General features: G+C 46.7%; 1 protein-coding gene across 6 annotated transcripts in view; it reads left to right on the forward strand.

The window, feature by feature from the left end:
- Positions 1 to 419: 419 nt before the first annotated feature.
- The window catches only part of PIGG (phosphatidylinositol glycan anchor biosynthesis class G), a 292,922-nt gene continuing 272,250 nt past the window's right edge, over positions 420 to 21,091 (forward strand). For 2 of the 6 annotated variants that reach the window (XR_009460921.1, XM_059724553.1), the window contains exons 1-4: positions 421 to 663; positions 5,766 to 5,971; positions 14,229 to 14,438; positions 15,422 to 15,610. Coding sequence is in view for 5 of the 6 variants with exons in the window: in XM_059724553.1 (XP_059580536.1) it covers positions 504 to 663; positions 5,766 to 5,971; positions 14,229 to 14,438; positions 15,422 to 15,610 (765 nt within the window). In the remaining variant the exon portion in view is untranslated. Of the gene's footprint in view, positions 664 to 5,765; positions 5,972 to 14,228; positions 14,439 to 15,421; positions 15,611 to 21,091 lie in introns of those variants that run through there. The other 4 variants (XM_019490733.2, XM_059724554.1, XM_006266679.4 and 1 more) reach the window with 4 other exon arrangements.

Consider the following 21,091-nt stretch of genomic DNA (forward strand, 5'->3'; position numbering starts at 1 on the left):
AGGGAAAGCAGGGTGGGGTGGGGACACAGCACTAGCAGAGGTCAAGCAGTTTGACCCTCGCTTCCCCATGCCAGCCCCAGCCTCCACCGCTCCTTTGGCCACTTAAGTGTGCTCGGCTCCGGCCCTGCTCCCACCTGAGGCAGGGACGTCTCCCCACCGTCACCGGCTACATTAGTCCGTGCAGTGCCCACGCACAGTACCGCAGTCCGACAGCGCGCGCGGATTGGCGCCAGCGCCGCCGCCCTATAGCGTGAGACAGGTTGATGGGAAATGTAGTTCCCCTTGTTCTCCCTTCTGATTGGCTGGCGGCTGGCACGGCATTTCCGGGCTGCAGTTAAAGATTCGGTTTGTTCGGCACGTAGGCTCCGCTGGTTGGTTGGCCGGCAGCCAATGGCGGCGCGGGGTTGGCGCGGCCGGGGCCGCTGACTGGCCGGGCTTGGCAGCGCGGGCCGCCCCCCTCAGGGAGCCGGAGCCCGGCTGTTGGCGGCTGCGGGAGCGGGAGGATGCGGCTGCGCTCGGGGACGTTCGCCTGCTGCTGCGTCCTGCTAGAGGCGCTCGGCGTCGCGCTCTTCTTGCGCGGCTTCTTCCCGCTGCCCGTCCGCTCCCTGCCCCGGCGGGAGGCCCGCAGCGGCCCGCCCGCCGAGCCGGCCCCGCCTGGCGCAGGTAACCGGGCGCCTCCTGTTGGGGCAGGTGCGCTGGGCCGCTCCCCCCCGCTTCCCCGGGCCGGGGCGCTGGCAGGGTCTCCGCGTGGCTGTGACCCGAGGCCCGGAGGAGACCTGACCTCTTTCCGCCCCTACCGCGGCGCGGGGCAGATCTCGCGTGTGGGGAGCCCGGTCCGACCCACCCTCCTGTCCCTTTCGGCTCCTGGCAGCAGGCGGCGCAGGGCAGGACTGACCGGCAGTGTGACCTAGTCTGCGCTGGCCTCATTCTAGTCTTCCTAGGCCCCTTCCCAGGCTCGGTCTCAACCCAAGTCAAGTCTCGAAGGTCTGGCACTAGGCCACCAGCTTGTGTCACCTTTAAAACCTGCTTTAGCAGGCTCTGGTGTGTCGGGTCCAAGCAGCAGCTTAAGAGCACGCCCCACTGATACATGATCTGCAGGTCAGGCAGTAGGTGTCAATCAGCTCCTGGTCTGCATCCGACAAGGGGACAGTGTTATTTTGGAGGCTTGGCACCAGGTCCGTCCCCGATCTGGGACTAGTAGGGTGGTTGAGTGCCAGAGCTTTGGAGCAGTTTGTTGTCTGTAATTTGCCAGAGCGCCTAGAAGTTTCCAAGTTCAAAGCAACAGTGCCTTTCCTTGCCAGCAGGCTGTGTAGAACGGCCTCACAAATGACTCTCGGCACAAGACCGCTCAGAGGCTAGCAGTTATTTTTGGGGTGGATACCAAGACAGTCCAAGGCTCTGTGAGGAGCCTCAAGTCACCTGGAAGCTCAAGCTAGCGAGAATCCTAACTGCTGCTTTAGTCTGTCCCAAATAAAGTTTCTGCATCATGTGGCCAGCAGCACATTCATATGGTCTATTAGGAAGTTTCTGGAGCTTATGGCATCGGATGTGGATGGGATGATGATCATCACATGTTCATTTATTAAGAGTTCATACTCATGCTGAATAGCTCTTAGAAATAATGGGCTATTTGATGCTTTTTGACTATTGCTCTAAAAAGAATCGGTGTGACGCATGCAGGAGCACCTAATGCCACATTAGAGTGTCAGTGTAAGAAAACATTCAGTAGCAAGGGACAAGACTGCTATAAAAGCATTTGATTTCCTTTAACTTCAGTTACATTACAAGATACACTAATGGGGTAACATTTGATATTCCTGGAATCAGGCCTGCACAGACCCTAACATATTTTTTAATTTAAATTATTCTCCTAAGATTCAAATCTTTGCTTCTGGCTTGTGAAGAGTTTTTAGAGTGTTAATTAGCTATCTTGAATTTGCCATTAGACTAGATTCTAGCAGATTAGCACCAATATCATTAGGCTATGTTTCAAATGTTTTTGGAGATGACAGGAGTTTCTGACTTGAAGCTACTGTACAATGATTTGTTAAAATTAGCAATATTTTGTTAGTACACAAATGGAATCTTCTGGTGCTTGATCAGGAGAACTTATCCTTATTAACCTGCTCATGGAAAGCTGTAGTCGCTGTACTTTTCCGTTTGGTCCTGCTGCTAGCTCTTGGTTATGACTTCTAAATTATACCAAGGTATGTGTACTGGTGCAGGCTTAGGCAATACCACATGCTTCAAATTACTCAGTCTCCCTTCCTTGCTGCTGCTTAGTGACTTAATGGCCTGAATTCAGCAAAGCATTCATTGTGAAAAAGACCTGGGGGCTGGTAATAAATGTCAGATTAGACGTGAATACGGATTTTCTTATTGCTGCCAAAGGTCAATGCATTTTGAAGTGCAAGAGGACTAAAATGTCAAGAAATTTCATAGGTAGCCCTATGTAGTGCTCTGATGTAAAAAAGCATAGAACATCATGGGAAGCTACTAAAAATTTGCAAAGAGTAACAAAGAATCAGGAGCCTGGAGAGACTGATAAAAGTGAGAGGATGAAGAGCTTAAAATATGCAATACACCAGACTACCTTTTTTACATATGGTACAGCAGTGAAATTGAGGTGGTACAGAAGTAAAACTAGAAGAAATGGGATGACACTAAGAAGGAATATGTTTAGACTGGATCTCTGCTTTACATTCTCTGCAGGCCTGAGAGATAATCTCCCAAGGCTAGGGTTAGAAACCCTCTTGCTTGGGACATCTAAAACTGGCCTAAGTTTTAACACGCTCTTGTGAACAGTACTGCACTGATAGGAGTTTATAGACGCTGTTACCGGTCTTTCCTTCCTGATTTTTGATTCTGTGAACCTTGACTCTGGTTATACCTCCTTTTAGCTGTAGAAATGAATGAGATGTGTTTAATACTTTTTAAAATCCCTGTACCTCTTTGGTATTAGACCTTTACAGTGTGACAGAAGCAAGACTTTTGTTTATTTACTTACGTAGAAATATATTTATTTCTACATAAAAACAGCAGCAGAACAGTAGGATACCAAATAACTGTGTTTTTTTTAAATATCTTCAACCTATAAGATTTGGTTACATATACATTGTCTTTCTGTATATCCCTTCTAAAACATGGAACAGTTGAGAGTCACTAGAGGGCTCACCTGGGATAAAATATTTTCTATTTACTGTTCCTAGCAGTGGACATCGGTGCAGTAGTGCGACCTTAGGCCAGTGGTTCTCAACCTTTTTAGACTCGAGGCATCTCTGGATAGACTTGAGGACACCTTGAAAAATGCCAGCTCTTAGTTTTTTTTTTTTTTTTTTTGGCAACATAATAATAGGGCACTTTTTCTATTGCAGAGAACTTGGAAAGGCCACAACTATGGATTTCTGTTTGAAATCTCTAGGTTTATTTTGTAAATTATGGTTGCAAATTTAAAAGTGCTAAACATTGTCTGGCACCCCACAGAACCCTTCAAATGATCTTAGGGCACCCCAGGGTGCTGTGGGATCCTGGTGGAATTGCAGACTGGAGAGTGTGGCCTGGATCCCACTGGCTTCAAGAAAAATCTTTTGCCTTAGGCAAGGTGGGTAGGGATAAACTATCAGATGAACTGAAAAACAGGACATCCTTGCCTTGGTTACAATCAAAGTGAGAACATGCATTATCAAATACCTGTACTTGTCTGGAAATTTAGATCGTGAAAAAATGGAGTTAGTCTTTTTAACTTTAGATCTGTGCTACTTATAAGTACAGATGTTGCTTATAGAGGTGGACTGATACATTGGTCCAATATTGGATTGGTACTAATGTCAAGAAAATTGGCTGTATCGGAAATTGGCCTGATACAGCCAATAATTTTCTGATAAATGCTCGTGCTTGCGTGCAGCTGCAGCGCAGCACTCAGGGAGCGGGGAGCAGAGCTGGCAGTGTGGAGAGCTGTGTGCAGCTGGTGAGTCTGTTGTGGTGGGAGGGGAAGAGGAGGGATAGGGTGTATGTGGGGGGCAGATCCAATGCCCCGCTGTGGTGAGGGAGGGGGCAGGGGCAGGCACTGCCTGGGCGGTGCATGGGACAGAGCTGTAGCCGTAACTTGTTGGGGTGGGGGGAGGCTCCCGCCGCAGCTTGTACTGTGGGGGGAGTGTGTGCTCCCGGATCTGCATGGGGTGGGCTTTAGCTGAGGCTGCACTCGGCTTTTCTTGGTGGGGTCTGGACTCGGGGTAGGGTCTATGGAGGGGGCTGCAGCCACCCCAAATTTTCCTGTAGCCCCACTCTGAGCGCCACCACCACTGCGCGCCTGGCGCAGCCCCAGCTGCAGCCCACCTGCCCGCCTGCCCTGCCCTGCCCTGCCCCCCTCCCCTGTATCCACCCAGTGTGCAAGCAGTGGTGGGAACTGCTTCCCCCGCCCCCAACAAGCTGCGACTCTGTCCCCTACCCTGCACTGGCTGGGCAGTGCCTGCCCCTGCCCTTCCTGCTTCTCTCATTGCGAGGGTCGTTGATCTGCCTGCCCCCCCCCCCAAATGGACGTACCAGTTGCATGCAGCTGTATCAGAAATTGGATCAGTATCAGTCAATATGCCTCCTTAAATATCGGTATTGGCCTCCAAAATCTCTATTGGTGCACCCCTAGTTGCCTAAGTTTTAGGAATTCTACTAAAGAGCGAAGAACCTTCCTAGTTGGATGTCCAAGTGCATTTGGAACTTGGCTGGTGTGCTTACTAATTCATTAAAGTCTCCCCTGACCAGCAGTTTTAATCTTTTCAAATTGGCAACCCTGTATTCAAAGTTATATTTTTGTGGCTGCCTGTTATATTTTTTATAAAGGAATAAGATGTTGTATCGATGGTAAGCTTACATAATGCTGATGTGTATCAAGAGGCTGACAATATTAGATGTTGGAGGGCAAAGAAGTGAGTTTTTGGTTGTGTCAGGCTAGTAAAATTTTCCATTCTTTGTGATCTGCCCTGGAGGTTGTGACCCACTGGGTGAGAAATGTTGGTTTAGGCATCTGATGCACAATCAGATGTTTGTGCAGCTAAATGCTACATCACTTTCTATAAAATTAATCTGTTGGGTGTTCTGTGCTCTTCTCCATCCTCCTTTTGCTTATCTGCCATCCTTGTAAGTTGCTAACTACTTAATTGACTTTATCCATACCCGTTGTTCCATTTTCTAAGTCTCCTAGTTTGTTGATTTCCTTTTTCCATCATCTATCTTCCCAATTCTACAATTAAGAAGATTCAGGCTACTTCTTTCCCATTTTGCTCACTTTCCTTGGCTGGTAGTTGTAAAGCAAAGATGTCAAAGATGCATGCAGCGATCTGCTGCCTGCACACCTACAGCATGCAGACTGCAGATCGTGACTCTGCCCTGGCCCTGGACCAAGCTGCACCCACCGCAAGATCCCAGCGGCTCCAGAGCAGCTCCCTGCTCCTGCTCTGCCCTCCCAGTGTGGCTAGGGCCAGTCTCCATGGCAACCCCAGCTTTGTGCTATCACAGTGCAGCTGCGACTGGGGTCTCCATGGAGATAGGGCCCAACCATGCGGGTGGGAAATGGAGTCTGGCTGCTGGCCAGACTTTGCCCACCCCTAGCCTAGATTGTAAATTTTCTTTGCCCCTTTGATGCTAATGAGCGTACTGCTTATTTTGGTTGTGGATGCCAGACACTTATTCAGCCTTAACTTAGAATTACAATGTCATTATATTTAATTGGCATGGGTGCTTTACTCTTTTTATTTTTACATTTTTTTTAGGAGTCTCTTCTAATTGGACCAAGATTCCACCACCACTCTTCAGAAAAGCTGTCATAGTTTTGATAGATGCTCTGAGAGCTGATTTTGTCTTTGGATCAAAAGGTAAACAGTTCATGCCATATGTTACACAGCTCGTTGATAAAGGGACGTCCCACAGTTTCATAGCTGAAGCAAAGCCACCCACTGTGACCATGCCTCGAATTAAGGTAAATGTTTCAGTTTTGATTTGGGGCTGCTTGAGGTTATTCACAAGCTATATTTGTTGTCCTACCTAGAAAAAGAGCCAAAATAATTTGACATTTTTCCCCCTACTCTGTATACTTACAGGAGGTGAGAAGAACAAAGAGGTGATCCATCTCTTTTGGAGATATTTGGACTGGTGTTGTGTCATAGGCTTTGCTGCTCTGGAGGGATCCTTCTTTTTCTTTTCAAAAGTGACAATGCCGTGGAGTTGCATAGTCCTTTTCCTTTAAGTTAAAGAGCATTTCTGCTGTACTATAATCGATTTGGAGTAGGAGCAGTTTTTGGTGGAATAGTGAATGGTGACAGGAAAATAGGGCATAGAGTTCCTACCTTCCTGCCCATTTCTCCTTCCTATTGGAGAGGGAAAGTCACAAAGGAAGGTAGAGAGGGCAGTTATGAGACTAGGGAGACAGAATGGAAGGAGAAATGGCAGTGAAGTAAGAAACCAATATAGTGAATCTTTATGTATTGGCTCCACAAGTGAAAAGTTGTATGAAAGAGTGTGTAAGATCTGCAAGATCGTATTTATTGACATATTTATTGAGGTGATCATTTCTCATGCCTCTCCAGAATTGCCTGAACAGTTTCTGTCTTAGAAGCATATTTTAGCCCATCTCTGTAAGTTCAGCTGAGAAACTTGGTTTGGCCTAAACTTCAGATTTACATTGGTAAAGGAATGTCTCTTTAACGTTTTTAGTGGAAATTAGTCCTTGTTTCAGACCATTAAAATATGAAACTGTGGATGACAGTGTAAAGGTATTATTTAAGCTTGAACTTCCTGGTAATTAATCTGAGTATTTCATGAAGTAAGAAAGTGTCGCTTTCCCCATTTTATAGAGAGAGGACACTGAAGCACAGAACTGAAATAACTTGGCCAAAGTTAGTAAGCAGGCCAAAGGGATCAAGTATCTTGAGGCTTGATTTGGTGGTCTTCATTGCCATTAGTCTCCTTTGTACAATTAGCTGGACATTCCCATGTCAAGCTTTGAATGCAGTTAAATAGCTTTAAATTGCTTGAGAGGGATTGTGATTGTTGGAGCTGATTTTAGTATTTAGGCTTTGACAGTTTGAAACTAGATAGGTGTGTTGCTTTACCACTTGGGGCCGTGTCCGGACGAGCGCAGCCATGTGGTATGCAATGCCTCAGACCCATCTGCAGTGCCACGCGCCACACATTCAGGCATTCTCTGTGCTGCTTCCTTGTAATGTGGGGAGTGGAGGGGTTTGACCCTAGGAGATCTTGGGGTCAGAAAAACCCGTACAGAAAAAAGCAGGATGGCGCACATGGTGGCAGCATGTGCCACCCAAAACCAGAGCCTAGCCAGCTGGAGTCACACTTCAGCTGCTGGCAGGTTTCCAGCTGCAGGAGTGCTGTGGCTGCAGCTTTCCTGGTCCTCAGGACCCCAGGTAAGGCTGCTGGGGCCAGCACAGTTGCTGACCCGAACCTCTTCTATTCCACCGAGGGTAACCTGCCAGAGTGTGTGTGGCACTGGCGTTCCCCAGGGACAAATAGCAGTGGCACAAGGTGTTCTGCTGCTTCTTGTCCCTAGGGAAACAAACATCCACACTCGATGTGGCCTAGTTGTACATTGGTTCTGTATTTCTGCCCAAAGGGCAGGAAGTCAGCTGGGGTCATAGGATCCCAGCAAGATGAGCAAACATGGCATGGTAGAACCCGCAACTAGTCAAGAGTATGTGCTGGATGCAATGGACAGTCACTTCCAGGTTTGCTCTTTACTTCAAGATCAGATCCTAGGCGCAAGTCTGGCTGATTAGCTCCTTAGATGGTCTGAATGAAGACCATAATAATCATATGGACAGGAGGTTGAACGCAGTGCTGTTTTATTTCTGTCTAAGTGCAAGTCACAGTGAAGCCTTTGAGACCTTGGTGCTATTCTAGACAATTGCATTTAGACAGTAATGGAACAATTGCTATTCTAGACAACAATAATCACTGTCATTGTTATTATTACTGTTATTATTGTTGTTATTTATTGTTAATATCAATATTGTTATTACCACTGTTATTATCATTATTCCTTTAAACATTTTGCATATTTTGCTAAACATCTTTGACTGTTACGTAAATCTTAGACACTGATTAAATACGTTTTTCAGAGTGCCGTTAAAGAAAACTACTGTTATCTGTAAGTAAGTTCAAGGCTGATACAAGAAGATAAACATTTTTTCTTTGATAGAAGTGTATTTACATAGGCAGTATAAGATTTGTCCTTACCTATTCATTTCTTTGCTCTCAAGTGGTTGAGGTTTTTTAAATGCAGTAAGAAATTCCTCTGTAGTCACTTAGCAACCTTAACTGACTTTTGAAATTGAGTTCTTTGAATAGTAATATGTTAGAGACATTTTAACCATTTTGGTTGCATAACAGGGATTTATGCAATGTGGAAGTTTTGTCTTCTAAAGCAGAAATGTTGAATTCAACAGAATAAATATTACATGAGCAGGGATGTGACTAAGAAGTGACCTCTCAAGTTGCTTTATCAGCTGGACTACTGAAATCCCTTGTCCTGAAAATTTTATGACAGCTGTGGGATTAGGGTCTCCACATATATTATTCTTCTAATATCAGAGGGTAAATTAAAAAGAAAAATGTTACATTCCTTCTAACTGTAAAGCATGGTGTCAATATTGACACAATTTAATGAAAAGGAAACCCAAAGCTGGTAGAATTTTAAGAATTTTTATTCTTGGTAAAGCTGTATATGACTTCAGTATGACTTGCTGATTTATCCTATGAAATGCAACCACCAGCATGTGTGTAAGGAATTTACTCAATGCTAACCTTGAGACAAGCAATTCATGCTGTGAAATGCTAGCATGCAGCATCCACTGACAGTAACTGCTGACATCCTCTGTCTCTGTGGGATGAACACTTGTCCACACACTGAGATGGCACGCTCAGCATCTACTGAGTTCATTGGAATGGTGAAGCAGCATTTTGCCAGGGCATGCAAATGTGGAAACCAGTCACAGCCCAAAACACAGGCATAGGTACAGGTATTCGGCACTTTGACAAAGTTCATGTAAACAGCATGTTTATTGTTATCCTTCTGCCATCCAGGGATTGATTTCAGTAGCTGAGGGTCAGAACTTTAGAACAGGCACCTGGTTGGGGTCCAAAATGTGAACAGCACTAAGGAAAGAGGCAGCCAGTTGTCTGAACTGCTGTTGTAGTGACAGGTCATGCCTTCAGTACTGATTCAGCTTTGCAGCTATTGCCTGGAACAGGTTCCTTCTCTGCTAGTTTTCAGAAGGACAGTGTGACAGTTCTTGTTGATGCTATGTCTTCGACCCAGCTTATCAAATCCATCAGCTTGTGTGCTTGGTCGATCACAGCCTGTCAACCTTCAAACTACATTAGAAGCTCCGTGAACTGGGTGGCATTTTCTGCCACAAATGTCTCCCTGTTCCAGGAGATTGCGAAGCTTAAACATGCACTGTGTGCTTGGTATGATTTTCAGCTCCTTGCTCACAAACTGCTGGTAGTACTACATATGCTCTGTGTGGTAATGGACTGCATTGAACCACAAGTTCCACCTTGTGAGCATGGGCTGTGGTGGCAGCAACACAGTGCCATGTGAGTCCCCACTTGTGGTGAGGAACTCCGTGTACCAGACCTTATGGCCTGGATAGGACTTGAAGGCTTTCCTGAAGAAGGACACCAGGCTGTCCACATCAGGGAACTGCGTGTGCCAAATGTCACTTACTAAAGACAGAATGTGCATATTGCAAGTGACGTGAACTGTGTTGGACAGCATTCCTTGGAGCACATCAGAGAGCTGTTCACAGGTACATGGCATTGTTAGACAGGAATGCTGAGATCTTGTTAAATGTTAAGCCATACTTGACAGTTGCCTTCATAATGACTTAAGGCAGTAGAAAAATTGACAAACATGAGGTGGACTGGCTTTATTTGAAAAACAGAAAGGTCCTGGTCTGTCCAGCTCACAGGTACAAAAAAAATTTGCAGCACATAATTATCTTGAGAGCTGGTGCCTTCATCAGCTGCAGTGGAGGAGGAGACATACAGTACCAATGCAGTCTTTGTGAACTGTACATGTTAACAGTCACTACAGAGAGAGTGTCTCGGTAAAGCTTGTTTGCAACATGGAACACTGCCAGCATTTGGCACATTTTGGTTCAGGTAGTCCCTTAACTTTGGGTGATCAGGTTTCTCCAGCAGAATGTTTGCCACCGTGAAAGCCTCCAAGCGGGAAAATACTGTCTTTTGCTTTGCCAAGCTGTTTTCTGTGGTCCTTCAAACAGCAAGGACACGGTCATTTGTTTCTTCCTCTGACTTTCAGCCTCTGTAACAGCCTTTTGCTTCATGTGCACCTCAGACTCTAAGTGTCCATACTGGTTTTCTTCACAGTCTGCCTCCATCTGCATGCAAGGTCCCTGCAGGATACTTACATGGTCCAGAGCTGAAATGTATTTGTATGTCTTGAAGGATTTCTTAGTCTTTATCCCTGCTTCTCAGGCTGTTTCCCTGATTGGCCCTGGCTCCTGGACTGAGCCTGTGTCACAGGTTCAGCCTGTGATTTGCTTCCTCTCCCCACCCCCTTTTTGCCCCCCCCCCCCCCCCCCCCCCCCCCAAGTGTTTCAGTACTGCAGGGCTTCCTGCCCTTTTCTCTGCTGGTAAGTTTTTTGTTTTTGTTATTTTTTCCTTCTGCAAGCCCACCAAAATCACAGAGCCTGCTATTTTTCACAGAAAATACCTGATTCAGTGTTTTCCACAAAAAACGCAAAATTGTGATTATGGTAGGCCCCTACAAATATATGCTTAATACATGGTATGTTTCCAAAATCACTTACGTTGGGAATCTTTTGTTGCCACTATAAAGTGTAGCATCTAGTTCAAAGGTGGACAAAATATGGCCATTGGGCCAGATCTGGCCTGCCAAGGGATTTTATCCAGCCCATGGCAGGTCCCTCGGCCCTGCCTGGCCCAGGCTTGGGGGGCAGACTAGGCCAAGGCACGCATGGCTGGTCCCACTGTCCCTGGGTGCACAGTGGGGCTGGAGTAGTGTGGCAGCTGGACTCCATTTCCCAGCAGCCCTGGTGGCAGTGGCTCCTTCAGGCTGCTGCTGCCAGTGTTGCCACCACTGCCTTCAGACCTGGCCCCACTGCTGGTGGAGTATACACCCTGGCCTGTCTGCCTCATATCTACTGCCAAGGCACCAGATGGAGCAGGTAGGCAGGGTCTCTATGGAGACAGGGAGCAGTGGCTGGGGCCGGGATTGGGATCCTGAGGTGGTGACAGTGTGGGGCTGAGCCTGGGGTAGATCTGCAATCTGCTTCCTGCCGAATGGATCATGACCAACCTGACCCATGAGGGGTGGAATATACGCCCATGGCTGTAGTATAGTGTTGCCCTACACCATGGGGCAGCCTTATCTGGTCACAATCTGTTGAGGCTGCCTCATGCTGCTGGGGTGTGCTGCTCCACAGGGGCTGCCCGTATCTGCCTATTCTGGGGTGGGGGCATGGGTCACAGGCATATGCTCTGCCCCTCTCCTGGGTCAAGCCAGTTAGGATCCATTGTATGGAGACTGGTGTTACCAAATTTGCCCATTACTTTGGGGTGTGTTCATTTATTAGGGATAGTTTCTAGGGTCTTAGTGATTCTGTCAATGTGCTGCTTGTGTTACTGTACGGAGCTGTATTTCTCCCTTCTGCAAGCCCTCACCCCCAGTGGAGCTATCTTGCAGGACTCACTCTCAATGGGACTGGGTTCCTCCAGTCACCAAATCAGTCATACACACAAACACACACACAAGTTAACGTGACACGCCTGATCTGGCCGGGCTGATCAGCATGGACAGGCTGACACCCTCATATGCCAAGAATCAGTTCATAAGAGCAACAATAAAATGCAGTCAGACACAAGCACACAGGTAAACAGAATCCCTCTGAATCCGGCTGGGTGTCCAGCTGACACCCTCATGGGCCAGCATTCAGTTCATAAGGGCACGTCTGAGTCAAACTGAGTCAATCAGCCTGTACAAGCTGATCCCCTTATGTGTTTCAAATTCAGCACGTCCCAATCTTTGGCCTCTTGATGAGCAGACCCCACAATAATTTGGGCTTCACAGGGATCTTTAGCATAGGTAAAAGAAGCGTTGCTGCAGAGCACAGGAAGAAAAAGAAGCAGAGAAGGAAAAATATACCCAATTACTACCAGTTTGCCTATAAAAGTTATTTATTGCTAAGCATATGAAATATATAATAGTACTAGTAGTAATAGACATGCAAAAGAAAAACAAAACACAAACAATGACAATACTACCCTGGTTTCACTAAGTATTTGGGGAAACTTAGCTCAAGCTTAACTGATACAGTTCAGGTTCAGAAGTTTATGCCTAGAAAGAAGAGAGAACGCTGGGAATCTCACCGAGTCCACGGTACCCAGGCTGCAAAGCTGACAGGCACAGTCCGTAGCACAATCCTTGAAGAGAGAGACGATCTGTTCTTCCAGCGTCCCAAGAACGACAGGGGATGGTGTCAGCACAGGAGTTTTCTTCTTCTTCTTTCTTTCTTTCTCCTTTTCTTTCTCCCTGCTTCTTCTTCTTCTTTCTTCTCTTTCAAGCACACACACTTACAGATTTTTATACCCTCAGTTCAGCTGCTTTGAAGCACCCTCAGTAGTGTAAATCGTTGTCTTTTCTATTGACAAGGGGTTATCTGGTTTGGACCATCTCAGGAAACTGATTGATAATCAGGAAACATTTAAGATTAGGGAGTAACCCAAATACTTGGGAGCCAGCTTGAGATTCCTATGGATGGCAGATATCCTGATGGGATATCTCATGGTTTCTTCAGGAACAATAGATAGCTTGCAGCATCAGGATTTTGGATTTTTACTTGTGCACAAGCCTCAGCTTAGCATGACTTTTCCAGATTTTACTATAGTCTTTTAACAGACTTAAAGCAATTATTGGGGTGCTCATAACCTTTTGTGGAGAGGACTCCCACCAGTCGTCTCGGGAAAGATACGACAACACCTGGGATTAGGACTCCAGCAGGCTAGATGCTGTGATGAACCCTTAACCATTGTTCAAATGTTGCCCGTACCCCCTCTGACTCGGTCTCTTGCCTCAGCATTCCCTAACCCGGCAACCGAGTTTTAGTCAATCAAGTTTAAATAGGCCTCCCATAGTGGGACCGGGGAATGTATGGCCCGAGATGCCTATTAAACTTAGAGCTGTGTGTGTGTGTCTGGGGGAAGAAAAGTCCTTAGCAAATCCAGATTAGAACTGGTCTGATAAATGCTGAGCTGGGTGTGTGTGAACATGGGTTGATTAACATTGGAAGCACAGATTCCCCATCATGCAGCGCTCTCCTGCTTCTCTGGTCCCAGAATTCACTGCAGTCTCTGCTTCAGGCTTTCTGTTTTCCATCTCTCATGTAAATGAATGGTCATCTGGTCCCATCTCGGATGTAAATGAAACCTAGGGCAGTTGTTTCACTCTTATCACCCTTATCTGGAGAGTTTTAGGTGCGTCTCTCACTGCATCTTAATCAGTTTCGTTTATGTAGAGGAGGGGAGGGAGGGGGGTGAGTCCTTTGTGAGTCAGACAGACTGCATCCTGTGCCAGGGTTGCCCAAGAATACAGAGCTGAGGCGTAACACTGGATAGTGATTCTTCCCCAGGTCCTGGCCTATGACTCTGCACTGTCACTGCTCTCTGTCACTGTGGGAGCCCCGGGCCCACCTGCCCACCCCCCCTGAATGCTGCTCCCCACCTACCCATCTGCCTCCTGGATACTACTACCTGTCTACCTGTGGCCCCATCCTATCTGCCTGGTCGAGCATGACCAGCTCACAGGGGCCACTTAAGGAGTTTTGGTGAGCTGTTGTTGGGCTGTGGGGCACGGGTGATGGTAGTGCTGGTCTGGCCCACAACAGGTCACCAAAACTCCCTAAGTGGTCTTTCAGCCAAATAATTGCCTACCCCTGACCTAGTTGCATTAGATAAGGATAAAACTATAATGAGCTATAGTATACCAGTGAAGGTTTAGGCACAACTGGCTTTTCATCTGGGCTTTCTCCTCTGGGCAGGCTATTACATGATTATTCATTATGTGATTTCTTGGACTTTCCTGTAAAGCAATTGCTACTAATTAATGTCAGGTAGGGTACTACATTTTTTTCAGTCAAACATCAACTACTTTAATACTTTTGTTATGTTTTTTGCAGGCATTGATGACCGGTAGCCTACCAGGTTTCATTGATATTATCATGAACCTTAATTCTTCAGCGCTCTTGGAAGACAATCTTATATGGCAGGCAAAAACAGCTGGGAAAAGAATAATCTTTTATGGGGATGACACTTGGGTTAAGCTGTTTCCAAAGTATTTTGTGGAATATGATGGAACTACATCATTTTTTGTGTCAGATTTTACAGAGGTGAGTGGCTTTTTATAAATTCAAGCTGTGTAGTGAGAACACAAATATGTAGTAGACATCTAGTGAATGTTTTCTTTAGAGAAATGTTGCCTTTCTTTTGTAAGGCATTTGGTATTGAATTGGAGCAGACTATTCTCAAAATGGTGTTTGTGGTATGAGACTATGGGCTTCTGTTCTTCCATTGATTGATTGATTTATTTATTTATTAAATGTGGAAGGTGCTTGGACGACAGTAATAAGGTAGCATGGGCAAAGGGCATGTGAATAACTGCCCTTAATACTTAAGTGACTTACCCATAACACTTTTGGTGAGACACTATGTTACTTTGTGGAATTTTTAAACAGTCCAATCTGCTCTTAACTTTAATACAAGCCAACTTTAAAAAAAAAAAAGCCTATTAGTATAGATTGAGTGTCTGGGGCTTACCACAACCCAGCATTTCAATGTGCCTTGCCTCACAGCTCCTGCAGGAGCTGTGTGGCAAGGCATACAGTGGACCCAGTTACAGAGAGCCCCGTGACTCTTCTCACCAGGAATCTTGCATCCCACTTGCCTAGCAGCCCATTTTCAACATTGGGATGGTGGCTGTCCCAGTCCCTGTGGCAACCCTGGTCCCAGTGCTAATGCTGACAATCAGCTACTGATACTCAGAATCAGAACGAGGGTATGCCACATACTCGGTTTATGGTTCCATACTAACCAGATACAGAGATGTTACACATTTTATCTTTGTAGTTGGTTTCCCACTCTGACACCCTAAATTGGCTGAATGTGTGGCACTTAGTATTTATGGTTGATTAACAGAAAATTAAATCTGTGCCGGGGCCTAAATAATCTACCTTTTTTCTTTGAACCGGCAAGCACCCTGTACCTTTCTCTAATTTCTCTCAGACTTGAATGTAATGATTCTTTCTCACATATCCTTACTTCCTAGTAGAAGGGAGAAATGATTATGAAAAATATTTTTCCTTTCCTCTCTAAGGTCGACAATAATGTTACCAGGCATTTGGATACCGTGTTAAAAAGAGAAGACTGGGATATACTAATACTTCATTACCTGGGATTGGACCATATTGGTCATATTAGTGGATCCAACAGTCCTTTGGTGGGACCAAAGCTGCAGGAAATGGATAAAATCCTTAAAAAGATTCATCTCTCTCTCCTCTCAAAGGTGAAACATGTATTTCTTAACACAGATCTAATAGTTATAGACTGAGGTGCTTGACCCCTGGCCTGTGGGCAAAATTGGCCCACAGTCCTCTTTAGGGCTCTCTATGAATCCTGAAATTTGGTGGTAGAAGAATGGTGGCACTGGCAAATTTCAGGACCTGTGGAGAGACCTGGGACTTGTGTGCTGAATCAGGCACCCAATCCCAGTGTGCAGGCCGAGGCAGGGATTCAGCGCTGGGGACTTCAGGAGCAGCTAGCAGTGCCCGAGTTTGCAGGAGCGCCGGTGGGGGCTCTGCCTGCTGTGGTGGGGGGCAGGCTGTGGGCACACCCTCTGTCTCCACCCAAGCCCGGCTTCCCCGCCTCCCTCCTGGTGCAGCATAGCTGAGCTTCATAGAGCCCTGCCAGCCCTGCCTCATACTCTTGCCCGGCTGTTGCTGTGCTCCATGCGCCTGCTTGCTGCCCCTTCCCTCACCCGCCACAGCCATTTCCCCACTCCCCTTCTCCCCTGTTCTGCTGGCTGGCCAGCCCAGTTGCAGCGCCAGGGATGGCAGGAGCAGCTGGGACATGGTGCTGGAGCAGTGAGCGTGGGGGGCAAGGGGACAAGGAAGCGGCAGAAGGGCAGCAGTGGCAGATTGGGGGGGGGGGGGGGGGGAGTGGCAGCAAGAGGAAGCACAGGGCTGTGCCAGTGTCCGGGGCCAGGAGCAGCAGGAGCGCAGCACCTGGGCCTGCAGGAGTGCTGGGGGGCCTCTGCCTGCTGCAGGGGGGGCACTGTGGGCAAACCCTCCCCCTCCACCCAAGCCACAACCCTCCCCAGCTACCCTCCGCCCACACAAGCCCCCATAAAACCCACACCTACCCACTATATACAAAAGTAAGACTTTATTTTAAGCTCTGATACTATCACTTTTATGTACACTACATGCACATGTAAATGAGGACAAAAATATTTTTTGAAAGAAATTAATGAATTTTGTAGTACACGTTTGATTTTTAGAATAATTTGGTATTTTTCTGGTTCTGAGATGGCAAACCCTTTTGCTGAAAGGAGTATTTCTGAGGGGCAAGGGGAGGGACTTCTGCTGGCAAAGGTCAGGGGTTAGGAGGTAGTGCTAAGGGTCCCAAGATGGCGACCAGGGGGTGGGGCACCTATCAAGGGGTGGTGCTGCCCCTGCGACCCTCAATGGCTTGCCAAAACTCTGTAAGCGGCCCTCCGCCTGAAATAATTGCCTGCCCCTGAGCTAGGTGCTGCTCTCCAAGCTGCTGGGCTGCATATTGGCAATTGGATCAGTATCGGCCTATATGACTTGTTAAAAATTGGCCATTGGTATCGGCCCAAAAATTCTCTGTCAGTGCACCCCTAAAATGCAGTTGTAGAATTCAAACATACATCCTGCTAACATTTCATAGCATTGTAGGGCTGGAAGGGACCCTGAAGGATCATCGAGTGCAGCCCCCTGCATGAGCAGGAAAGACATCTGGGGTCAGCCAGGTGACCGTCCAGTCTTCTCTTGAAGACCTCTAGAGTAGATGATTGCACCACCTCTGGGGGGAGCTTGTTCCATAGTCTGGACACCCTAGTTGTAAAGAAGTTTTTCCTAGTGTTCAGCCTGAAACTATGTTCCTGGAGTTTGTGGCCGTTGTTTCTAGTTTTCCCCCAGGGCGCCCTGGTGAACAGTTGTTCGCTGAGCCCCTGATGTATGCCTCTGATATAGCGGTAAGCCGCAATCGGGTCCCCTCTCAGCCTTCTTTTCTTTTGGTTGAAGAGTCCAAGATCCCTCAGCCTCTCCTCGTATGGCTTGCGATGCAAGTCCCTGATCATACAGGTAGCTCTTCTGGACCCTCTCGAGCTTTAGCCCATCCTTGTTGAAGTGCAGTGCCCAGAATTGGATGCACTACTCCAGCTGCGGCTGCACCAATGTTAAGTAAAGTGGGAGAATCACTTCTTTGGATTTACTGGAGATGCATCAATTGATGCATGTCAGAGTTTTATTGGCCCTAGCAGCTACTGCGGCTCATTGCCGGCTCATTCATGTTGGGGTCTGTTGTTACCCCCAGATCCCTTTCATTTGTAGTGCTGGTCAGGTTAGCGATGCCCAGTCTGTAGGTGCGCTGGGGGTTCTTCCTTCCCAGATACAGGACTTTGCATTTCTCTATGTTGAACCTCATCTGGTTCTGTTCTGCCCAACATGCCAGCCTGTCTAGGTCTGCTTGTATCTGCAGCCTATCTGCAGGTGTGTCAGCACAACCCCATATCTTGGTGTTGTCTGCAAACTTTGTCAATGGGCTTTCCATCCAGTATGTCGATGAAGATATTGAACTGCACTGGTCCAAGTACCGACCCCTGGGGTATGCTGCTGCCCAAATCTCGTCAGGACTACACCGATCCATTCATTTGGACTCTCTGCATCCTACCCTACAACCAGTTTTGCACCCACTTGACAGTCCCGCAGTTGAGCCTGATATTTTTCAGTTTTCTGATCGGTACCTTGTGGGATACCAGGTTAAAGGCTTTCTGGAAGTCGAGGTATATGATGTCAACTGCTTTTCTCTCGTCCAGGTGACGAGTCACCTGATCGTAGGAAGAAATGAGGTTGGTCAGATAAGACCTGCCCGTGATGAAGCTATGCTGGCTGTCATTCAGTATCATGCCTTCTGCAAGTTTGTCACATATAGCCTCTTTGATGAATGTTTCTAGGATTTTCCCTGGAATAGAAGTTAAGCTAATATTTGTTTGTAAGCAAAATTTCTTCCTAACAATGCATAAATTTAGGTACGACTAATATTGCTTAATAGGTACAGAAGCACATCAGGGGTTTATTTAATGGAGAATAAATTTTACTCCTGAACTGGCTGGTCAGTTTGAGAGATTCTGGTATTTGTTAGAGTTGTTAATTCATCTTAGAGCCTCTTTATAGAAATTGTTGGCTCGAGCTCCAGTCTTGACTTGGTTATTTTCATGAAGCCATGAATCTTTAGCTTAGTAGCTGTTCTCATCAACAGCAACAGTACTTCTATGTAGCTGTTTCTGTAGTGAAGCGGCTTAACCAGATCTATGGTTGTACAAAGAACAGACTCTATATAGAAGCTGTTCCTTTGCTTAAATGTCTTCTCATGCATGACATATTATACTAGATTAGCAAAATCCACTTTGCATTTACCATATTTTCTTCCATGACACACCTCTGAAAATAAGATACACACCTTGGTTTAGAGAAGGCACTACAAAATAATTTTTCCAGAGTTATGACTGCACAGAGCAGGGACAGAGCCTAATTTTCAACTCACTCACCCTCCCTTTCCTGCTCAGCCAAAAGCTGATAGTGTAGCTGCTGTTGGAAACTGGACTCCGTGGGTAGATTTGGGATTTTGGGGGAAAAAAACCCCCAAAACCCCCCAAACAGTCTTCATGGCTGTGAAATAGGAGGAGAGAGATCAGGAACAGCTAACAAACAGCAAAATTGCCGAAGAAAAGATTAATGGAGCATCAACCCATTAAAATGAAGAGGGTCATTAGCACCTGTGGAGTGAAGAACAGTTAACAGGAATTAGGTAGATCTAATGAGCCACAAAGTTAATTGACTCTGTCAGTGCAGCGTAAATAGAAATGCCACTGCTGCTGCCAGGAATGCTGCTGGTTTTACATTTTAAGTGAAGCTTATTTGCTAAAGGGTCAAATTACTTTATGCTCTGTTTTTATTTGGTGGGCAGAAATTTCTCCACAGGCCTGCTCGCTCTTCCTGTTTCTCTATGCCAACCAAAGTAAACATGGGGTTGAGATCAACCATGTCAAATTTCTGGCCTAAAACATCTGGGTCACAAGTGCAAGAAAAGAAGAAATTTGAATGTAAACACCATCTAAAACTTCTTCAGGCTTGGCCTTCCATGTCAGATGCTCATCTGAATATACAATACATCATTTTGAGTTTATTTGTTCTGCTAGTTCAGGCTTATTAATATACCCTTTGAACCTATTTGAATTCTGTTTTCTCCTGCTCCATAAAATACAGATTACTAGGGGTGTGCTGATACAGATTTTTGCAACCGATACTGATAGCCGATTTTTAAGGATGCATATTGGCTGACACCAATCTGGTTTCTGATACCCAGCCTGGCAATGCAGGGATCTGCCTCCAGCTGGCCCCCCCCCCCCCCCCAGATCTGGGGGCACATGGTCACACACTCTTGCAGATGAGCAGTGGGAGCGGCTATGGGAGCCCCGCTGGATGAGCTGCCGGATCAGCGGCAGTGGGAATTGCTCCTCGCACCCCCTGGATGAGCTGCAGCTCTGTGCCGCGCCCATCCTGCCCCAGCTGGGCAGCGCTTGCCCCAGCCCCACCCCCACATCTCACTCACTGTGGAGGCCTTGATCTGCCCTTCTGCACACCTTCCATCTCCTTTCACCACACCAGACTTACCAGCTAGAGGCAGCTCTTCATGCTGCGGGGCTGTGCACCTTGCCGCCTGTGCTGCGCTGCAGCTGCACGCATGCGCGGGCCATTTATCAGCCAAATTATCAGCCTGATGTGGCTGATTTCCGATATAGTAAATTTTCTTTATATCGGTCCTGATCCAATATTGGACCGATGCATTGGTGCACCTCTATAGATTACATCAGTCTACCTGTATTTCCTGTATAAATTTTTAAATCCTGTTCGCTGCTCTTATGCTCTCAACAATCTGGCTATATTGTCAGGGGGCCAACTGTGTTTCTCTTATTGGTTTTGTTCTTTTTGGGGGTAGAAATGTGGAGATAATGGGCTGTCTTTTGTTTTCCTTGCTAGGAACTGAAAAATGTGTGCACCTTGAGACCTCAATAGTGTAGCTATAGAGGGCTACACCCTGTATAGAAGGGACCGGGTGGGGAAGAAAGGTAGAGGCATTGCTTTCTATGTGAAAGAGTAGTACACCTCCTTGGAAGCTGACATCGGCTCCAAAAATGGACAGTTTGAAACCCTCTGGGTCAAGTTGTGGGGGGGCGGGGTGTGGCGCAGCAAGAGATGCCTAACTGTAGGTGTATACTACAGACCGCCAAAAGAGGGGGAGGAACTCGATCTGGAGTTCACCTGAGAATTGACTGAGGTTGCATGTGCATGTAACATGGTCGTCATGGGCGATTTTAATTATCCAGACATCTGGAAGGAACACTCAGCCAAGTTGGATTGGTCACAATCCTACCTGACCTGTGTCAAGGACCTCTTCCTGACTCGGGAGGTCCATGGGCCAACCAGAGGTGACACTCTGCTAGACTTGGTCCTGGCCAAAGGAGACGACCTGGTGACTGACTTAAATATAGAGGGAAGTCTAGCCAACAGCGACCCTGAAACCATCATGTTCACTGTCTGACATAAGGCAGACAAATCGGATAGCAAGATTGAAGTCTTGGATCTCAAAAATACAAATTTCAACAAGCTTAGGTCACTAGTAGGGCAAGTGCTGTGGGACTAAAGGCGAAATGTGTGCACGAAGATTGGTTGTTCCTTAA

This window comes from Alligator mississippiensis, chromosome 3 (assembly GCF_030867095.1).
Source record: "Alligator mississippiensis isolate rAllMis1 chromosome 3, rAllMis1, whole genome shotgun sequence".
In the NCBI taxonomy this organism is placed as follows: Eukaryota; Metazoa; Chordata; order Crocodylia; family Alligatoridae; genus Alligator; species Alligator mississippiensis.